The 20,555-nt window shown below is 41.8% G+C and overlaps 1 protein-coding gene across 3 annotated transcripts in view; it reads left to right on the top strand.

The window, feature by feature from the left end:
* Window positions 1–1,442: 1,442 nt before the first annotated feature.
* GPLD1 (glycosylphosphatidylinositol specific phospholipase D1) overlaps window positions 1,443–20,555 on the top strand; it is a 26,992-nt gene continuing 7,879 nt past the window's right edge. The window contains exons 1-14 of one of the 3 annotated variants that reach the window (XM_054814993.1): window positions 1,443–1,843; window positions 4,663–4,718; window positions 5,703–5,781; window positions 7,787–7,884; window positions 9,086–9,196; window positions 9,465–9,513; window positions 10,056–10,110; window positions 14,378–14,485; window positions 15,199–15,226; window positions 15,314–15,453; window positions 17,422–17,487; window positions 18,049–18,169; window positions 18,715–18,863; window positions 19,790–19,976. In XM_054814993.1, coding sequence (XP_054670968.1) covers window positions 1,747–1,843; window positions 4,663–4,718; window positions 5,703–5,781; window positions 7,787–7,884; window positions 9,086–9,196; window positions 9,465–9,513; window positions 10,056–10,110; window positions 14,378–14,485; window positions 15,199–15,226; window positions 15,314–15,453; window positions 17,422–17,487; window positions 18,049–18,169; window positions 18,715–18,863; window positions 19,790–19,976 — 1,344 coding nt within the window. In that variant the 5' untranslated portion in view covers window positions 1,443–1,746. Of the gene's footprint in view, window positions 1,844–4,662; window positions 4,719–5,702; window positions 5,782–6,353; window positions 6,463–7,786; window positions 7,885–9,085; window positions 9,197–9,464; window positions 9,514–10,055; window positions 10,111–14,377; window positions 14,486–15,198; window positions 15,227–15,313; window positions 15,454–17,421; window positions 17,488–18,048; window positions 18,170–18,714; window positions 18,864–19,789; window positions 19,977–20,555 lie in introns of those variants that run through there. The other 2 variants (XM_054814994.1, XM_054814995.1) reach the window with 2 other exon arrangements.

Here is a 20,555-nt window from a genome sequence, read left to right as displayed (position 1 = left end):
TTAAATGTTCGTTTGTTAACATATATATTTAATTGTCGACATATCCAATCCTCCAAAGATCCATAAATTGGCCAATATAAATCTTTTCTTATCTGTTTTCCTTCCCATACTTTCATACAATAATGGACCATTTTCTTCCTAGGCTTCCCTTCTCGAGAAGGGGTATCATCCCAATATTATCTTCCTAGACTTCCCTTTTCGAGAAGGGGAAAGAATTCCCTTTTCGAGAAGGGGGACCATCCCAATATCGAATCATTTGACCTAAAGGGCTATCTTGGGGTATGTCAGGGAGCCCACCCCCACCCCGTATCTCCTGCATGGAAACAGAAGCCTTACTTTCCTCCTGTCCCATCTTCCGAAAGTGCCTTCTCTCACTCGAAATTCACTCGCTTCCCTCCGTTCGTGGCCCACGCCCTCGCGGACAATGGGAACCGCACTATTAGGAGGTCCACACTCGCTTCGCCCGGCGGACTACTAAGCCCAGTGGACGTCTCAGTCACTCGCACTCCGGGTACCCAAACCCGACCGAACGGAACCGCAATATACTTACTCACTCCCGAGTCTTCATCCGGCTCTTCGTGCACAAAAATTACGGGAAATGCAGGATCTCTTTTCTTTTCTTTTCTCTTTTTTTTTTTTTTTTTTTTTTTTTTTGCTTTCCTATCTCAGTTCGGAAAATCCAGGTGAGCTAAGTCGGAATCTCCTCCGGGACCATCCGAGGATGGGGCGCCCTCCCAGAGTTGAAGTCCGAGTCGGCTGTCTGGATCCGAGTCACGGCACCAAATTTGTTATAGTTGAATTGAGACAAACAGAGTCCAAAGTAAATTCAATCTGTATTTATTAAGGTAGGAAAGCAAAAGCAGCGCTGGGCGGCCGGAGAGTCGCAGCTCCACCAAAGGCTCGCCAGGTAGAAAAGCAAAAGCAGCGCTGGGCGGCCGGGGAGCCGCGGCTCCGCCAAGGGCTCGCAAATTCAAACAAGCTAAGCAGCCTCCTTTATAGGTTGATTTTCGCGCCTTTCTGCTTCTTCGGTTATCGTGGCTCCTCCAAGTCTGGGTAGTTTGTTACAGAGATACAAGTTGTCATAGTAACATAGCACTGCAATTTGCAACATTTTGGTTAAGCCTCGCCAAACAGGATGTTCTCTGGTGCAGCATGGTGCAGAAAGATTGCTTTTTCTCATCTAACCCATTTTGATCACCAAATTACCTCCAATTACTTATTACAGTATGTGTGCAACGTCCTATCAGCTCACCAAAGCTTACGAATTCATACTGCCTACAACTCAGGATGTGTTTCTACTCAGGGTGTTTCTACTCAGGGTGTTTCTACTAATACCACTTTGACAATAATTGGCTTTAATTTTTTGTAAGGTCTGATGTACCTGTTGTAAGGCAAGTGCACCATGAGCTGGATGAACTGTGGGAGGATGCTCTTTTCTGCCATGCTTTTGTGCGTTAACAGAAACCTCACTGCTGCTATGTAGTGATGGCACTTACACTGCCCAAACCCCAGAGATTTTACAGAATTTGAGAAGGGAAAACACCTATAGGTTATTTCTTTTTTTATAAATTACTTTGTCTGAGGTAGAGAAAAGCATTGGTATAGAGTAGCCTTTCAAATACGGCAGTTGTTTACTTGCTGTGTCAGCAATATGTCTGAAAGAAAAGGCATGCTCCGTAACCTGCATTTCAAAGGTCACAGTGCTACTGCTCCAGGCTTCTGAAAATCACGGTTTGAGACAGCATCATGGCTGGTTTGAAGATTTGGTCTGTTTTGCAGGTTATACTATACCATTTCTGTCAAAGATGTATCCCAAGTGGAATTTCAACACACGTTGAAATAGGTAAGGCATGTTCAGAATGAATTTTCGTGTCTTTTGAGTTGCTTGGGAAGAGAAGTAAATTCAGATTCGGCTGGAAAAGCAAAGGGAGGAGATAAAGTAATGAGCGTTCTACATAACTAAAAAACCAAAAGTGAATAACACAGGATAGATGAGTATTTTGGTTTTGGAGTTTGAAACTTTACTGTTTTTATAAGCAAAATGCTTAAATCAAGTTGGTTGCGTATTTTTCCGTCTTCTAAAACACAGGCATTATGTAACTGGAATGTTTGTGAGTCTAATGTAGACAGGGTTTGGTTTGGAGAAAGGAGAGGAATACTTTACACAATTCATGGGATTGTTATGTTTAAGCTAGAGAATAACACAGATCATTTGTGGTAGCTCTGTTTTCAAATTACCATGTATTAATTTTACCATACCTGCATAAAATAGATAAAATGCTGTAATGTGTTTGTATCTGTGACTAACGTCATGAAAATTTTGTTCTGTGTCTTTTCCTGGTAGGTGCTATCTGTAGCCTGAACAGCCTAGATTTGTAGAGAATGAAGGAGAGAACTGAGTGAACATCAAAGTGGGGAAATATTTCTGTTTTGAATTTCTTGTTTGCATGGGTTATTTTAAAAATCTGGTTTCTGCTGTAGTTCTTGCAGGAACACTCATGAGTAGTGTGAGGTTATTCTGGAATGTTTACTCATAATAAAATGTCAGTTTTAATTGTTTGTTCTTCTATTTCTGATTCTAAATCCATTGCTCAAACAAATAGTAAAACGTATGATGTCGTCTCTGTTCAGACTTTAACTACTGAATACATGCAACTTTGAACAAGTTAAAGGCTGGGATTATTCATGGCATTTGTTTGAGACTGAGAGTACATTCCCTCACTGACTGTTGCACCCTTGGTCAGCACCCTGCAACCATTCACTTTTCCTAACGATATGTCAAGAAACACACAGTACTCCGTAGAAGTCACACTGCCTGAGGTTAGGCAAGTGCAAGCTTTGCAGGCTCCAGGATTTAATTACCAATTATGAGTTTCTGAAAACTTGCAATAAAACATTTGGCAGCATAGAGTGTATTTGCAAGAAATCTACGAAGAGAAACGGGAGCTTACAGATCTGTCCCAAAGCAGTCATTTTTTTTCTAATCAAGGAAGCATATTGCAGAAAACCTGCATTTGTATAATTTAAAGATGATGTTTGTCTGAGGAATAGTATGTACACTGAGCTATTGGGTCGCAGTTTACAACAGTTTTTGTCCATTTGTCTGAAAATGACGTTAAACTGGGTTCAGCTCTGATGTTGCTAAAATAAGTGCTTTTATTAGTGTGCAAATAAAAGTCGATGATGATAAGATGCTGAAAGTTATTGCCAAATCCCAAAACTGAGTATTCCGGGGAAAAAAAACAACAAACCAAACAAACTATAGAAAGGAACTCCTGACTCAAAACCAGCACCGAAGTCTATCCTGGACAGACTTCTGAAAGTACTTTTAAAATGGTGAAAAGCTCTGCCTGTTCAAAATGTTGATCATGTTCGGTGTGCTCGGCAGAGCTGTGCTGTGTCCTACTTGCCAAGGCCTGGTTGCTGGAGGCTCTCCCCCGCCCCCGTCCCAGGGCTCCCGTCAGACCCGCGGGGCTCTGTGTCACTGTGGGGATCCATCACGAAATTCGTCATAAAGGTGAACTAGGACCTGGGCCCACATGAGGAATGAGAGAAGTCGGGGGGGACGGGAGACAGGAAAAGCAAACTGTCAAACTGAGGGTCTCCTGCACTGGAAATAGAGATGTGTGTTGAAAGGGCTGAGCCTTAAAATGATAGACTTGTTTTTATTGTTATTTGTAAGTTATTTCTGTTTTGGTGCAAGTTTGGTCCTTAAGATATCGTAACATGTTTGTGTAGGGATGGTTTAGATCAGTGGGTAAAATCCAAAGCGAAAGATTGTTCAAACCCACAGAGTTTTTACAGAATGAGAGTGGTTTGGGGTTTTTTTGATGTGATTTATTTGGTAAGGATCAAATTAAATTCAGCATATTCTGGGTTATCTGATCAGTCTTGGTTTGTAAATAGCTTTAAGTGAGGAGTAAGACTTCGTGTGGGAAGGCAAGACAATAACCCATGCATGCATTTTCAACCAAATACTTTCAGAGGCGATGTTGGGTATTTTTTGAATAGCGTTAATAGATTATCCCTGGGATCTAACATTAATTAGAAGGAGACATCATTAAAGAAAAATTATGTCAGTTTGTTTCATTCTTGTGTTACTCTTGCTCAATAAATATTTTGGCAGCAAGAATGTCTGCCTGTTCATTGAGTAAATAGTATTATTTACCTTGCTGACTTTAGATTTTTGTTGGTTTTCATACATGTTAAAAATTAACCAAACTGTTAAACATCCGCATTGATTCCTTAGATACTTTTTTCAATGTTAAGGGCAACAGCAAAACTTTACAGCAAGACTTTTATGATCCATACTTTGTATGTGCTGGGTGCGATATGTGACAGTTCACTGCCGTAGCTCAGTTCTGGGCACAGGGAATTCCTTTTCCCTGCGGTTAAGGACTTCCAGCTTTGTTGGGCAGTTTGGGAGCTGAGGACTAGAGAGAGACTGAAGAAACCTCAGTGTCCAGATGTGCCTCAGAAACAGCGTTTCCTTATCAGCTCCCTCTCATGCACAGCGTTTTCTGAGAAGTCATGTTTCATGTGCCTGTGCCACTTGGCTGAGATACGATGATGCGGTGTATTCTGGTTTTGATCATGCTTCTAACAAAACATGGGCCTGCCCACAGTACCTATAAATTAATACTTCAATATGTTGTTTTTCAGCACATAGAGCTCTGGAATTTTTCATTAAGCGTGAAGGGAATGTTAATTATAGACAGGTAGGAAGCATATTATTGCTTAATTGTGTAGGCCTTTCTTCTGAGTGTTTTTATGTCTGTCTTCTTGCCTTTATTATTTATTTGCAGTAATATTTGTGTAACTAGTGTGTCTAGACTGTGTTTTTACCTTGTTTTGTTGAAAATCATTTGACTCCTCCTGAATGCTATTGCAAATATGTAGTAATTATAATAATGTGTATCTACTGTGTGTGGTTTCTCACGTTTTTTCCCATCATGTTAAGTCATACCCTCCATGGGTAGTTGTATTAGACAAATCAGTAGAGGACTTTTGGAAAGGAGATTTAATAAGCAGCAATATGTTTAGCAAATATGAATAGCAAAATGACAGCAAGGTTTTGAAGTTGTCCACCACGTATATAATTTAACCAATTTCTGATTGGTGCAAATAGCTTTTTCTTTCATGGGCTGTATCCAGCAGAGCACTATATGCATGTGGACAGTTTTCATAAACATATAAACAAAACACATATGTGTTTTGTGTTTAAAACAATTTTAATATCCTTTAGCAAAATGTAGAGATGACCATTTTATGTAAGTTAATCTTTTATCAAAGTAGGAGATCACTCAAGGGAAGTATTCACATTGTCTGCAGTAGACAGCTGTGCTGTGATTCAGAGGATGGAAGATAGTAGACCAGGCTTTGTGGCTAGTCCAAGAGGAGGAGGCCACCTTCAGAAGGTGACTTCACCAGTACTTAAGTTAGATGATATGAATACTTTCCTAAATGGCCTTTCAAATTACAGCGTATACTGATTAGTTTAGTTTTGCTTACAAGTATTTTTGCAAGGGGGGGAGTGGTATGGGATGATTGGGGATGGTGATGACACTGAAATAACATATTTTACCAAGATAATAGTTGTATCTTGGTAGATATTTAAATTTTATCTTCAATATTGGCAGTGAACTGTGGTTTTGTGCTCTACAGTAGCATTCTGATTCCTCTTTTCCCCATCCTTTTCCCAGTTATTACTAAACCACCAAGATGCATTTCAGGCTGGGAGCATTTATCCTGATGCCTTTTATCCTTCAATCTGCAAAAGTGGTAAGAAAAGCTTTATAAGTCCAATGTTGTAACAGCTGTATTTCTATGTGAAAATCCTACAGAATTTAGTAGGGTTGAAAATAGTTATGTTGTAAGAAATTAAGTATGGCCAAAAATACCTTCCTGCAAAAACTTCCATCTTTTTTGTTAGTATTTTGAGCCTTTTTGTAGAACTATATAAGAAAACAATACATTTGAAAATGTTTTAAGAAAGTAACTTTTGAGTAAATTTAACTATTTAATGTGTAGGGCAATTTGATAGAAGGATGGTGTTTGACTAAATTAGGTCAGATGACTGAGTACTGTCTTGGGGAGAAACTGAGAGAACAAAATGATCTTTTTTTCTAAGTTTTAGGGAAAGCCTAGAGCTAATTTCTATATTAGGAAGTATTAGTTTCTATCAGATGAGTCACAAAGATGATAGGAGAATATAAAAGCTCACAAAACCAAAATTGTGTAGGACTTGCTGGGGAAGGGGGGAAGTGGGGAAGTGTAACGTCCCAGTTTAAAGCCTTTCTTTTTCAGACTGCTGTCTTTTGCCTTTTTCTGTTTGAAATTAATGCCAGTCTTAGTTTTGGTGCTTGCAGATCTAAAGACTGCACTACAAAATGAGCACCCTGTTGCGATGGCTGTAAAGAGTATGTCTTGACTTGCAGCTGGTCCCCTGTTTTTTCAACTCTGGTAGGTCAGCTCTTGATCATAATCAGCTTCTCCAGCAACACCGGAGCTATAAAACAGCCAGCTAGGGCTGGGTCCGGGATATTTGCTACTAAAGTGGTAAATCTGGATCGCAAGGAATTAGCAAAAAGGTCAAAGACGGCCTGTCCTCCAGCAAACAAGCTATTAGAATGTTTAGGCAGATACCAGAGACAAGGCAGTGATACGTAGTTTGTGTGAGGATATCTGGCCAATTGATTGTTGAGATCTTACTGAAAGTCTAAAGAATGGGAGGTGGTTTATTTTAGTGGGTCATGCAAATTCAGATCTATTAAATTCAAAGTTTTCTTAGGATCTTTGTTGGGTTTGCCTCATCTTTTCATGTTTTTCAGCTGAGTTCCAGTGCCTCCACTTATGTCAGTATTTGTTTATCCTGCCTCAAACTGTAAAATCCTTGTTCATTTTTCCAAGGATACTTTCCCCATCTTTTCTCATCGCCTGCTCTAGAGTTTTAAATCACACAGTGGCAGCTAGGCTTCTCATTGTTTCTCAGTCATAGGTCTCAGTCATTGTGCTGCTTAGTCTCGTCACGTCAGCATCGCTTTGCCCTCAGCTTTATGTAGGTACACAGAATTTTTTAGGCAAGGTCACTGTTAAATCCTACGTAATCTTTTCTGCATAAGTCCAAGTGAGAGCAATAATTGATGCTTCAAAGGAAAACCTGATTTTTCCTGCTTTCCTCTGCCGCCCTTCTGCTCCTACACTGACTGTATCTTGGCAAGTTTGCCATTCTGTTGAAAATGATGATGATAATGATGGCAATGACGACGACATAGTCCTCCTCTGCTCTGTGGAAACTGATACCTGTCCCAAAGCATGATATTTTGAGTTGGCTGCTATGCCCATCAGCTTTTCTGCCATACAATTTGATGCATTTGTTTAGTCAACAGTTTCTCTGTCAGGTCTGTTTATCCTTTCCACTTGGGAGGCAGTTTTTCATTGCACTGTACCTACTCACAGGCATAGAGAAAGGGAGCAGGCACAAAATCCTCTGATGCTTCAAACAAAAATCATGGAAGTTAAATCTAGTATCTCTTTTGACAGTACAAATCATACAAAAATACATCTCATTTGGCTCTTCTCATATTAAGTGGATTGCAAAATGTAATTTCTGCGTGATACGAAATTGAACAAAAGTCTATGGGTTTTTTTCATGGAGAAAAATGTTTCCTTTTTCTTTCTTTTTTTTCCACCTTTTTTCCCGTCTTCCCATCTTCCCTTCTTCCCTTTTCTTCTTTTTTTCCCCCAAGAAAAAAAATCAAATACTGATATAATTTTATTGCAATAGGAATATTCCATGGTGTGTCTGAAGACACTCACTGGTCACCATTTCTCAGTACAAGTATTTACTACATCAGAAGGAAATATCCTCAGCCATGGGAAGAGGTAAGAAAATTTCTTTAACTTTTGACTTTGCTTTCTACTGTTTTCTTCACTTTCACTTGTTGTTGCAATTTCATCCTTTGGAAAGTGTAGGAAAAAATAACAGATTTTTAAATTAAGGTCTCCACTGATACAGGAAAATTTTAAATCCTATTTTCATCTTTACCAGACAAAGTTATGGTTTCCATATCAGTTATCTCCAATGTGGTCTGGTGCTTATGTTATATTTCATAGGTCCAAACTTTCAAATGTGAGTGGTGGTCTTGCATTATTGTCAGATCTAGTTGAGTGTTTGCCACTTGAAAACTAGGCATCTTTTAGAATTCTCACTTGTGAAATTTTGGACTTAGTCTTGATTTGCTCTTTTTTATGGTATATGAGCTGCATAGGAGGAGAGGAAAAACAAATAGTTAAATTGAGAATGATTTTAAAGGTTATATTGTTTTCTTTTCCTTACTGGAGAATTTGCCATTCGCTCTCTGCTCAAGAGAGTCATACAGGTGCAGCAGCATTTGAGAGCATATACTCTTTAAAACCTAAATAAGTCTGCCTGCCTTTTGACTGGCCATTGGCGATACTGATCTTGTGAACTATTAACCCTTGGGAGGTATAAATCCATCAAAAACTATGATTCAATGACAGATTTTTAAAAGACTTCTGGAACTTACGGTGATGCAATGCAGAAAAGTCTTTTCTGGAGAAATGAAATTTCTGTTGCTGATAAATTTATTTCAAGTAACTTTTTTGTTTGTAGGAATAAGATAAGTTATTTTATGCCTGGGCTTTAATCAGGCACTTTTACAGTGAAAAGCACTTGCATAGGAATGTCTTTCTCTGCTCTGTGTGTCTGCACAACACCCATGGTGGTAGAGGGGGTTCACTCCTTGGAAGTAGAAGTGTTTGTCCTCTGTCCAGAAAAACACTTTAGTACACATCTAACTTGAAGCGCACGGGTTGTCCTGACATCAACCGCGTAATTTTGTGGCCTTGGACTGTATGAAGTGCTTAAAGCTTCTCAAGTCACAAAAAGTGACTCCGGCATCAAGGAATGAGTGGTCAACACTTTGTCATACTAAACTCTTGGATTGTAAGAGTTTCTCACCTATATCCCTGTATAATGCACTAACCTATAATGCTCACCAGTTCTTAAAGACAAGAGTAAAATTGCTGACATCATTACTACACGTGGATTGTTGTTGTGTAGGCTACAGAGAAGCTGGTGGCTTTCCTGTTTGGAATTGCCTCACATATGGTGGCAGATGTTAGCTGGCATAGTCTGGGCATCGACCAAGGATTTCTAAGGGCCATGGGAGAAGTAAGTCTGTATTATTATATTTATTGATATAAGTGGATTTACTGGAATTGATAGCTTAGCTTTGGACTCTGGTGGGGAGGGAAGAGAAAAGCTGGAGCCCTGTTTCGGGAAGATTTTCAGAGATGTAATGCCACAAACTCCATAAGAACAAAGTTGATCAGGTTTGAGACCTGTAAACTTCAGGGCTGCTTGGACAATTTGTTTCTGTTCATATGTTTGTATGGAAGGATGTGTAAAATAAACAGACAGTTCTCTTGTTTTTCTCCAGATTGATTTTCATGGTTCGTACTCAGAGGCTCACAGTGTTGGCGATTTTGGTAATGTTTCTGTTTGCTGATCATAGATCCTTCCATTGGAATAACTAGTCCCCTTCAAAACCACAGTGGCTGACTCTGGCTTTTACCCTGTGCAATGCAGGAGCCAAGAATGAGTCATATGGACACTGTATTCTCACTCTTCCCCCATAGTCTGCAAAGCCCTGCTATCCCTGTCCTCATGCTCCATGTTTCAGGAGATGTGATTGGGCGTATGGACACTTGTATCAAAGCCAAAACACAGGCTGAAGGGTGCTAAAGTTTAAATGGAGTCACTACTGTGATTTTGAATTTTACATTATTCTTATTTTCTGGAAGTATATAAATTATGCAGCGTACTTTCAGGTGAACCATTTATGTATTCTCAATACACAGATGGAGGATCTACCATATAAATACAGATAGCAGAGCCATACATAGCTCCGTCTGCGCTATTATCCATGATAGGTACTTAACGGGTTTGTTTTGTTGGGCTTTGGGGGTTTTTTTGGTGGGAATTTTAGGTTTTCTGTGTGTGTGTGTGTTTTTCACTCTTCCATCTGCAGGAGGAGATGTCCTGAGTCAGTTTGAGCTGGACTTCAGTTATCTGGCATCAAATTGGTAAGATAATGAGGTTATGTTCTTTAGTAATTATTTCTGCTTACTCTGTATATTCACTGTATTTAAAATAAAATGCTGTCCTTCTTTATCTTTCTCTCAAAAGAAACCCTTGCAGCTTTTGGAATTTTTAGAATCATAGAATCATAGAATGGTTTGGGTTGGAAGGGACCTCAAAGATCATCTAGTTCCAACCCCCCTGCTGTGGGCAGGGACACCCTCCACTAGACCACGTTGCCCAAAGACCCATCCAACCTGGCCTTAAACACTTCCAGGGATGGGGCCTCCACAACCTCTCTGGGCAACCTGTTCCAGTGCCTCACCACTCTAACAGGAAAGAATTTCTTTCTAACATCTAATCTAAAGCGACCCTCCTTCAGCTGAAACCCATTACCCCTTGTCCTGTCACTACACTCCCTGATAAACAGTCCCTCCCCATCTTTCCTGTAGGCCCCTTCAGGTACTGGTAAGCCGCAATTCGATCTCCCTGGAGCCTTCTCTTCTCCAGGCTGAACAACCCCAACTCTCTCAGCCTGTCCTCACAGGAGGGGTGCTCCAGCCCTCTCATCAGCTTCATGGCCCTCCTCTGGACTTGCTCCAACAGCTCCATGTCTCTCCTGTACTGGGGCCCCCAGAGCTGGATGCAGTACTCCAGGTGGGGTCTCACAAGAGCGGAGTAGAGGGGCAGGATCACCTCCCTTGACCTGCTGGTCACACCTCTTTTGATGCAGCCCAGGACACGGTTGGCTTTCTGGGCTGCAAGCGCACACTGCGAGCTCATGTTGAGCTTCTCATCAATCAATACCCCCAAGTCCTTCTCCTCAGGGCTGCTTTCAATCCATTCCTCGCCCAGCCTGTAGCTGTGCTTGGGATTGCACCAACCCATGTGCAGGACCTTGCGCTTGGCCTTGTTGAACTTCATGCGGTTCGCACGGGCCCACCTCTCCAGCCTGTCAGGGTCCCTCTGGATGGCATCCCTTCCCTCCAGTGTGTTGACCACACCACACAGCTCGGTGTCACTGGCAAACTTGCTGAGGGTGCACTCGATCCCACTGTCCATGTCACCGACAAAGATGTTAAACAGTGCCGGTCCCAGTACCGACCCCTGAGGAATGCCACTCGTCACCATTTTCCACTTGGACATTGAGCCGTTGACCACAACTCTTTGAGTGCGACCATCCAGCCAATTCCTTATCCACTGAGTGGTCCATCCATTGAATCCATGTCTCTCCAATTTAGAGACAAGGATGTCATGTGGGACAGTGTCAAATGCCTTGCACAAGTCCAGATAGATGATGTCAGTTGCCCTTGCCTTATCCACGGATGCTGTAACCCCATCATAAAAGGCCACCAAGTTTGTCAGGCGTGATTTCCCCCTAGTGAAGCCGTGTTGGCTGTCACCAATCACCTCCTTATTTTCCATGTGCCTGAGCATAGTCTCCAGGAGGGTCTGCTCCATGATCTTGGCAGGCACGGAGGTGAGACTGACCGGCCTGTAATTCCCTGGGTCTTCCTTTTTACCCTTCTTAAAAATGGGGGTTATGTTCCCCCTCTTCCAGTCGGCGGGAACTTCACCAGACTGCCAGGACTTCTCAAATATGATGGCGAGTGGCCTGGCCACTTCATCCACCAGTTCCCTCAAGAGCCGTGGATGCAAGACCCTCATCAGGTCCCATGGACTTGTGCACCTTCAGGTTCTTTAGATATTCTCAAACCTGATCTTCTCCTACAGTGGGCGGTTCTGCATTCTCCCAGTCCCTGCCTTTGCCTTCTATGACCTGGGCAGTGTGGCTCAAGCACTTGCCAGTGAAGACTGAGGCAAAGAAGTCGTTGAGTACTCCATATCCTGGGTAACCAGTTCACCTGTTTTATTCCGGAAGGGACCCACATTTTCCCTCATCCTCCTTTTATCACTGACATACCTATAGAAGCTTTTCTTGTTGTCCTTGACATCCCTGGCCAGACTAATTTCTGTCAGGGCTTTGGCTTTCCTAACCTGATCCCTGGCTGCTCGGACAGTTTCTCTGTATTCTTCCCAGGCTACCTGCCCTTGCTTCCACCCTCTGTAGGCTTCCTTTTTTTGTTTGACTTTGCCCAGGAGCTCCTTGTTCATCCATGGGGGCCTCTTGGTGGATTTGCTTGACTTCCTCTTGGTTGGGATGTATCGCTCCTGAGCTTGGAGGAGGTGACCCTTGAATATTAGCCAGCTGTCTTGGGCCCCTCTTCCTTCCAGGGCTTTGTCCCATGGTATTCTACCAAGCAGATCCCTGAAGAGGCCAAAGTCTGCTCTCCTGAAGTCCAGGGTATTGAGCTTGCTGTGCGCTCTCCTCGCTGCCCTGAGGATCCTGAATTCCACCATTTTGTGGTCACTGCAGCCAAGGCTACCCTTGAGCTTGACATCCCCTACCAGGCCCTCCTTATTGGTGAGAATAAGGTCCAGCATGGCACCTCTCCTTATGGGCCTCTCTATCACTTGGAGGAGAAAGTTGTCATTGACACATTCCAGGAACTTCCTGGATTGCTTGCGCGCAGCTGCATTGTCCTTCCAGCAGATGTCAGGGTGGTTGAAGTCCCCCATAAGGACCAGGGCTTGTGAGCATGAGGCTGCTCCTATCTGCCTATAGAGGGCTTCATCCGCTCAGTCTCCCTGGTCAGGTGGCCTGTAGCAGACCCCTGCTATGATGTCCCCTGCCCCAGCCCTCCCTTTAATCCTGGCCCATAGGCTCTCGGTGGGCTCCTCCTCCATCCCCAGATGGTCACTTGACATGCACTCCAGCTGGTCGTTGACATAGAGGGCAATGCCCCCTCCTTGCCTGCCCTGCCTGTCCTTCCTAAAGAGCCTGTACCCTTCCATCCCAACACTCCAGTCATAGGAGCTATCCCACCACGTCTCTGTAATGCCAATAATGTCATAGCCTTGCAGGCACACACACGTCTCCAGCTCCTCTTGTTTGTTCCCTATGCTCCATGTGTTCGTGTAGAGGCATTTCAGTTGTGCCCCCGATGAGGCTGACTTATTGGCTGGTGTGGCTGGGATTCTTTTGATGTATCTTCCCAGTGTTACCCCATTGGTTCCTGTTGCATCCAGAGGCCCCGGCTCGTCTCCTCTAGGCTTCGAGCATGCTGTAGTGCATCCAGCACGTCTCTGAGCAGTAGGCCGAGGGCCCTCGCCAGCTCCCCGTCCCTCCAACCTGGGCACATCATCCCACATGTCGCTCCAAGCCCGATGTTATCCCCTTCCCCCTTCGAGCCTAGTATAAAGCTCTGTCGATGAGCCCCGCTAGTTCCTGGGCAAAGATCCTCTTCCCCCTTTGAGAGAGATGAATCCCATCAGGGTTCATCAAGCCCGGTGCTGTGTAGGCCACCCCATTGTCAGAGAACCCAAAGTTGTGGCGCTGACACCAGCCACAGAGCCATGCATTTATGGACTGCGTCCGCCTGTTCCACCCACCATTGCCGAGCTTGGTATTTCTTATATGCATGTTTGCTGTTCCCTGTCAACAAAAACTGGAAGGACAGAAGAAAAAAGAGTTTTACATATGGGAACACAGCAAGAAAGATTAAATTATTTATCTCCTTAATTACATATAAAATAATCAGTGAAAAATGTTTGCTGGAGTATCCTAGCAATTAGTTAAGTAACTCAGTTAAATAAATCTCACTTAGATTTCCATTTAAAGTTTTGGAAGTTGGGAATGTTTATGGTTATAGATGCTGTGGAATTCAGACAGGTTTTAAAAGCATAAAAAGAAGCAGCAGTTTCAGATGTACATAATTTTTTTCTCACAGTTTTTAACTTAAAAAATTCACGTGCCTTTTTTTCTGCTGATAAAGTAGGTCATTTGAGTTGCTTGGTTTAAGTAGGATGTAGTTCATCTAGGTGTAGAAGGCACCGTTCATTAATAAAACTCTGGCATAGCTATGGGAAATGCCTGTTTGGCTGGGAATAGATTTGGCACAGCAGAGAGTTGGAGGACATCCTCCAAGATTATGTGATCACACAGGGAGTGTGGAAACTCTGCCAGCAGCAGCCATAGGGGAATGGTTCTACACGTTTCTGAGTTTGAACCTAAACAGGAGGAGAGCGTGGTGCGGAGAGTAATTGCACCTGCAATCCTGTTCTTTCTGGCATTTGTAAATCTTCATGATCTTCTATAGTCTTTTGAAATTTAGAATATTTTAAAGCAGGCTATTTTTATTACAAAAACTGTAATCTTTTATCAGGTGATGTGGAAAAACTCTTGTTATAATACTTTCATCTTGTTTTTAGGTATGTACCTGTCAAAGACCTAGCAGCTATCTATAAGGAGTTTTATGGAAGAGAGATCATAACTGAAAGCACAATTACTGACTGTACTTACCTGCTGTTTCTTGAACTGTAAGTTGAATGGCTTTGTCTAGGTTTTCATAAGTGAAGCATATGTAGGAAAATGGTGATAATCCTATTTGAAATGCTAGCTCTGAAATTTATGCGTTAAGGCCAGTAAAAAGACCTCCAAATCATAAAAACCCTGAATTTTTTTAATGGCTAGAATACAAATTTGGACTGCTTAATAACTATTAAGTTCATTATTACACCACAGATTCAGCATCTTAGCTATTTAACATGTCTATGCGTGCAATGCATTATGTCTATTTATGTGAGAACAGCTGTGTCTTCAAGTACCATTGCATTGTGGCACGTTAGCAAAATAATTTTCATGTACTGAAGGAGTAGTGTACATACCTAAGTAGATGGCTTACCTACGCTTTATGGAGATCCTTTCAAGTGCAAGAATAATTCAAAAGAGACTTTTGAGGTATGGCAATGTGTGCTTTTGAATATCCTGAACAGTCTAGCTGTATCCTTTATTTCAGTTAATTACCAATAGTCATACAGCATTTACAAACACTGTGAATCTCTCCAAATGAAGGGCAGCAATAAAGTTAAGATCATTACTTCTCATATTACAGCTTTTAAAAATATATTAACAGCCAACAAGGAAATGTAATGACTTGCATAGTACCATACAGAAGACTTGAAAAGAACTGTTTAAATAATTAAATACTACTAAATGAACCAAATTTACTTCCGAAGATTTTTTTTTTCAGGCATGGAGAAAGGCTTGCTGTTGCCAAGGTTGGTCTTCTGTTTTCCTTTTAAAAATTAACATATAGCATGAAGACAATGTAATCCATCTTACTAAGTATGTTTCTTGTCTCTTAGCTTTTTCCAACATATGCTAGCAAATCTCCATTTCTGGTGGAGAAGTTCCACGAGTATTTCCTCGGAGGAGTGGATGACATGGTGTTCTGGACAAACAATATTTTTGAGCTGACGAGCCATATGCTAGAGAATGGAACCAGGTATAGCTGTGTTTCCTGCAATATGAAACACAGTAGTCAAATTCTGACACTCATTTAATTGTTCTTCTGAAGGCAGTTTTTTTTCCTAGAAGAGGTGCTGAGCTTTAAATTCTCACTTGGACAAAGGGATTTCTGTGGCTGTTTTTTACCTGGGTGCACAGGATGACAAAGGCCTTGAGTTCCCATTTGTTACATGTTCACACTCCTTCCACCAGGCAAGACTCTGGCATGCCCAGCTGATACTCGACAGGGAACATTTGGGGCAATCTTCAAGATGTACTCAAGGGCCTGCTTAAATGTTGCATAGCCATGCCCTGAGGTTCTCCCTGGCCTGTCATCAGCCAGCAAGGATGTCCCTTCCTAGGGGAGGGCAGATATTGCCTTTAGACACTGAAGACAGATAGGATTAGAAAGAGTAAGAGTATATATTCTAGTGTTGGAAGCTCAGGCTTGTACGCAGAATATCATATTTTTAATAGAAGTTCTGGCCATGTACAGCTCTGTTACAAGTGTAACCTTACTGTAAATAACTTTATAAAACCAACAGTGGCAATTCATCCATCCATTTATATAGAAAATACCACTGCAGCTATTTTGGGAAATGATGTTTGAAATACAATATGGCATAATCTGTTGTATTCTTTGTTCCAGAATGACACTTTCATTAAAAGTGCTTTAGATTATTAGAATTAGCAAAGCCTGTTGCAATAAGTTTCCTTTAAGAGTTATATGATGACATGTGAGATTCATGTAGAACCTAATCGAGGTGTGATGGGTTGACCCTGGCTGGAGGCCAGTTGCCCCCCAAAGCCACTCTATCACTCCCCTCGTCAGCTGGACAGAGGAGAGAAAATATAACAAAAGGCTCATGGGTTGAAATAAGGACAAGGAGAGACCACTCACCAATTACTGTCACAGGCAAAACAGACTCAACTGTGGGAAATTAGTTTATTACCAATCAAATCAGAGTTGAGTAATGAGATATAAAACCAAATCTTAAAAACACCTTTCCCTGACCCCTCCCTTCTTCCCAGGCTCACCTTCACTCCCAATTTCTCTACTTCCTCTCTGCCAGCAGCACAGGGACACGGGGAATGGGAGTTGTGGTCAGGTCATCACACGTTGTTTCTGCTGCTCCTTCCCCCTCAGGGGAGGACTCCTCACACTGTTCCCATGCTCTAGCGTGGGGTCCCTCCCACGAGAGACAGTCCTCCACATACTTCTCCAGCGTGAGTCCTTCCCACGGGCTGCTGTTCTTCACGTACTGCTCCAGCATGGGTCCCCTGCAGGGTCACAAGTCCTGCCAGCAAACCTGCTCCAGTGTGGGCTCCTCTCTCCACGGGTCCACAGGTCCTGCCAGGAGCCTGCTCAAGCACGGACTTCCCACCCAGGTGTCTCGACGTGCTTTGGCGTGGTGTCCTCCACGGGCTGCACGTGGATATCTGCTCAACCATCAACCTCCGTGGGCTGGAGCGCCTCCTCTCCCTCCTTCTTCACGGACTTTGGTGTCTGCAAAGTTGTTCCTCTCATATATTTTCACTCCTCTCTCCAGCTGCGATTGTGTAGTTTTTTCCCTGTTTTTTTCCCCCTTTCTTAACTATGTTATCCCAGAGGTGCTACCACTGTTGCTGATGGCCTCGGACTTGGCCAGCGGCGGGTCCGTCTTGGAGTCGGCTGGCATTGGCTCTGTCAGACATGGGGGCAGCTGCTAGGAGCTTCTCACAGAAGGCACCTCTGTAGCCCCCCTGCTACCAAAACCTGGCCACGCAAACCCAATACACAAAGTCATTAAATTAAATATCAAAGGGGTTTCTCAGTTTTGTAATGATGCTCTGATTTTGAATAAGCAGGGTTTCTTGAGAAAACTGATGACTTCCAACAGAGGAATCAGTAAGGGTAAAAGTTGTATTTTTAGTTTCACTTCAGTTGCGGGAAAATCTTTAAAATGCATTCTGCATATTTCTTTAGTGGCTGCTTCCTGCCTGAGAACCCTCTGTTTATAAACTGCACAAGGGAGCACAAGGACAGCTATGTGTAAGTATAACCCTGAAGGTTCAAAGGTTTACTGATGAAAGGAGAGTCCTCCACTAATGTGGACAGGGAGCTACTGAAAATTAGAGATCTTCTGGTTTATCTTTTTGTGAGTGAATTTGAGATTCTTTTAACATGCATAAATAAGCTTTGTATAGGGGAACTGTGCAGAACCTAGGAGAGACTTTTACCTTCCAGCCTAAGGACAAGAATACTTACCTAGCACTTGCAGTGCTAAGTCTTCACACTTTATTTGGTTGTCACTCTTTGTTCTGCTAATCATGAAACTACTGATTCATCTTTACCCTTACCATAGCTAAATTATCTCCTGACTTATGTACAGAAATATGGAACTCAGCTGTTTGGAGCACAAGTGTATGTATTCCTCTGGCAAACATCTCAAGAGAAACCAGCTTAATTGTTATCTCTTGAGAACTCCCTTTATATATGGGAGAAATGGCCACCTGATTGCACGCAATATGATTGCTTCTCCTAGCTTCCCTGTAAAATACTCAAGTCATTAATTCAGTTATATTGTTATTACTGCCTTCTTTATTTTAACAGAAACAAGCAATCAAAAAATGAACATCACAAGAATACAGCTTCTTTGCTTACAAAAACACTTGAAAAGAATATAAATTATACAGAGAGAGGAGTTCACTTCAACATACAGTCTTGGGCAACAGTAAGTGAGAAGTGACAGATGTGTCAGGTAAAATTCAGCTCTGTATAAAATTGTTTTAATTTCTGTCTGTGATGCTGCGTGATGGAGCAGGGTCTCTGGATATTAACAGTAGCCTGTGACTTCACTTCATGGAGATTCCAGCAGCCATTGTTAATACATATATTTATATGTACATTGTATATATTAAATTTTTACACTTTGCTCATTGTATAGTGAAGTTAGAACACATCTTGCAGTGCCAAAATGACAAAATATATCTTTAGTACTTACACTTTAGTATTTACATTTTACAGAATCATATGGTTGCTTTTGGGGGTTAAGAAGTCCCAACAAAGCATAGCAGTGAACAATTAGCAGTGGTCCATTTAGAGAATACAGATTTTTATCTCTTTCTAAAATGGTGCTTATGACCTGAGACAGAGTCCACTTAGATCAATGTGGTGTTTTCCATTGTCGGTGACTTGGTTTTGAGGTGCTCCATAATGTTACAGAGTTTCAGTCTGCGTTTTAACCATTCTTGTGTCTCTCTATTATTTTTATTTCAGAACTCCCTCCGCTTGATAAACCGTGCTTTTGCAACCAATGTCTGGAAAACATTAGCAGCTCCACATGAAAAATCTTCATCTTCATCAAAGTACATCTCCAAACCAGCAGCTTCATATTTTCTGTCTTCACCCTATGCTAGACTTGGATGGTTGGTAATTTTTTTCTTCCCACCTCCCTCTTACTTTCTGAAAATTTTGAGTACCCACCAAAATATTTATGTTTATTCTTTGGATACTTTTTTAAAGTGACAGCCCAAATCAATTAGTGGTACAAATCTGGCTGAATGGCTTACATTGGCTGGCCAAAATAACCAGTTAACCTGTAAGACCTTTCTTTCAGATGTCAGCGTAAGCGTCTTTTTGTCAGTACTGAATAAAATTGTATCAAGAACAAAATTTCCATTCAAATGTGAATTGTAGCCAGATAACCTCTTTCTTTGGAAGGGTTGTCTTGTCATTTTTTTTACATTCTCTCCATAGTGAAGGACCTCAGTGCTCTGTGTGATCAAGCTCAAAATGGAAGGAGATCCAACATCGACTCTAGTTCTGAACAGTATAGGAGTGTTGTTACCCTTTTTTGGTTATTGGTTGATGTTTGCGCAGAATTGTCTGTCCAGAATTGATCACTGATGGTGCCTCGCTAGTGTTCTTGGAAACACTACAACACCAGTAGGAGTTCAAAGATAGATTCAGAACACAGAAGGAGGCCAGAGAGATTCTAGCTTTACCTACAACAGGGAAGAGTAATGAAATAAATTTGCATTGCTGCTCATCTTGCTTTATTTCTTCTGACTCAAAAATTCTTGAGTTTACTTCACAGCAGCCAAATGAACAGTAGTTAGTTCTTTTCTCTCCATGTTCCCTCTCTAAACTCCAACACGTTACTGAGACCTGTGATCCCTTTGTTCATCTACTTTAAAGTCCATTAGTTAAATCAGAGGTTCAGTGAAAAAGATCCTTAATTTCATCTTTTGTATTCTGTGTCATATGACAGAAGTACAAGTATTCGTTTTCTGCTAATGTTTGGTAGTCTGGAAGCTAATGCTATGATTTTGTTGACTCCCTTGCTGTACAGGGCAATGGTCTCAGCTGACCTAAACCAGGACGGATATGAAGATCTGGTGGTTGGAGCACCAGGGTACAGCACACTGGGCCATGTTCAGATAGGACGGGTGTACGTGGTCTATGGCAACCAGTCAGGTTTGCCGCCAGAGGACATGGATCTAGATGGGAAAGCTGACCAAGTACTGCAGGGTCATCAGGTGAGGGGTCAAGTCCGATTGTCACTTTTTTTTTTTTTTTTTTCCCTGAAAATGTGGTAAATTTTGACTGTGCAACAGTATCATTAGTATGTATGAAGATTATTCCTGAAATGCCTGTGCTGGTAAAACGATGCCATATGCTTTTCAAGAAAAATAACAGTTACTTAAGTCACAGGAACAATTAAAGCAACGGTGATCTGTAGTTTCCCTTTTATTACTGTGCTAGATAAGTGGGCATTAGAACATAATTTGCCCTTGAATAAAACTGAGGTAGTGTCTCTTTAAGTCACAGTATAGCTCATTCGGGTCCCCGCATTTAAGGAAATACTGTGATTTTTCTCTTCCTTTTTCATCTAAAATTATTCATTCAATATAAGCGTCAATTCCTTTGAAATACCTTTTTCATTAATTGATAACTTCTCACAAAGCCATTGTTTGTCTTTAGTAAGAGTACACATTATTTTTAAAAAAAGAGAAAACTACAATTTGACATGATGGTGGCTGGCTTGTAACTGAGAAACAGGATCTTTTTGACTAATAAAGACGATCCTCTGTAGAAAATATCTTTATTCACAAAGA

Source organism: Grus americana, chromosome 2 (genome assembly GCF_028858705.1).
Source record: "Grus americana isolate bGruAme1 chromosome 2, bGruAme1.mat, whole genome shotgun sequence".
Taxonomy (NCBI): Eukaryota; Metazoa; Chordata; class Aves; order Gruiformes; family Gruidae; genus Grus; species Grus americana.
Note: the sequence above shows the minus strand (reverse complement) of the source record. Positions and strands in the feature narration are given on the sequence as shown.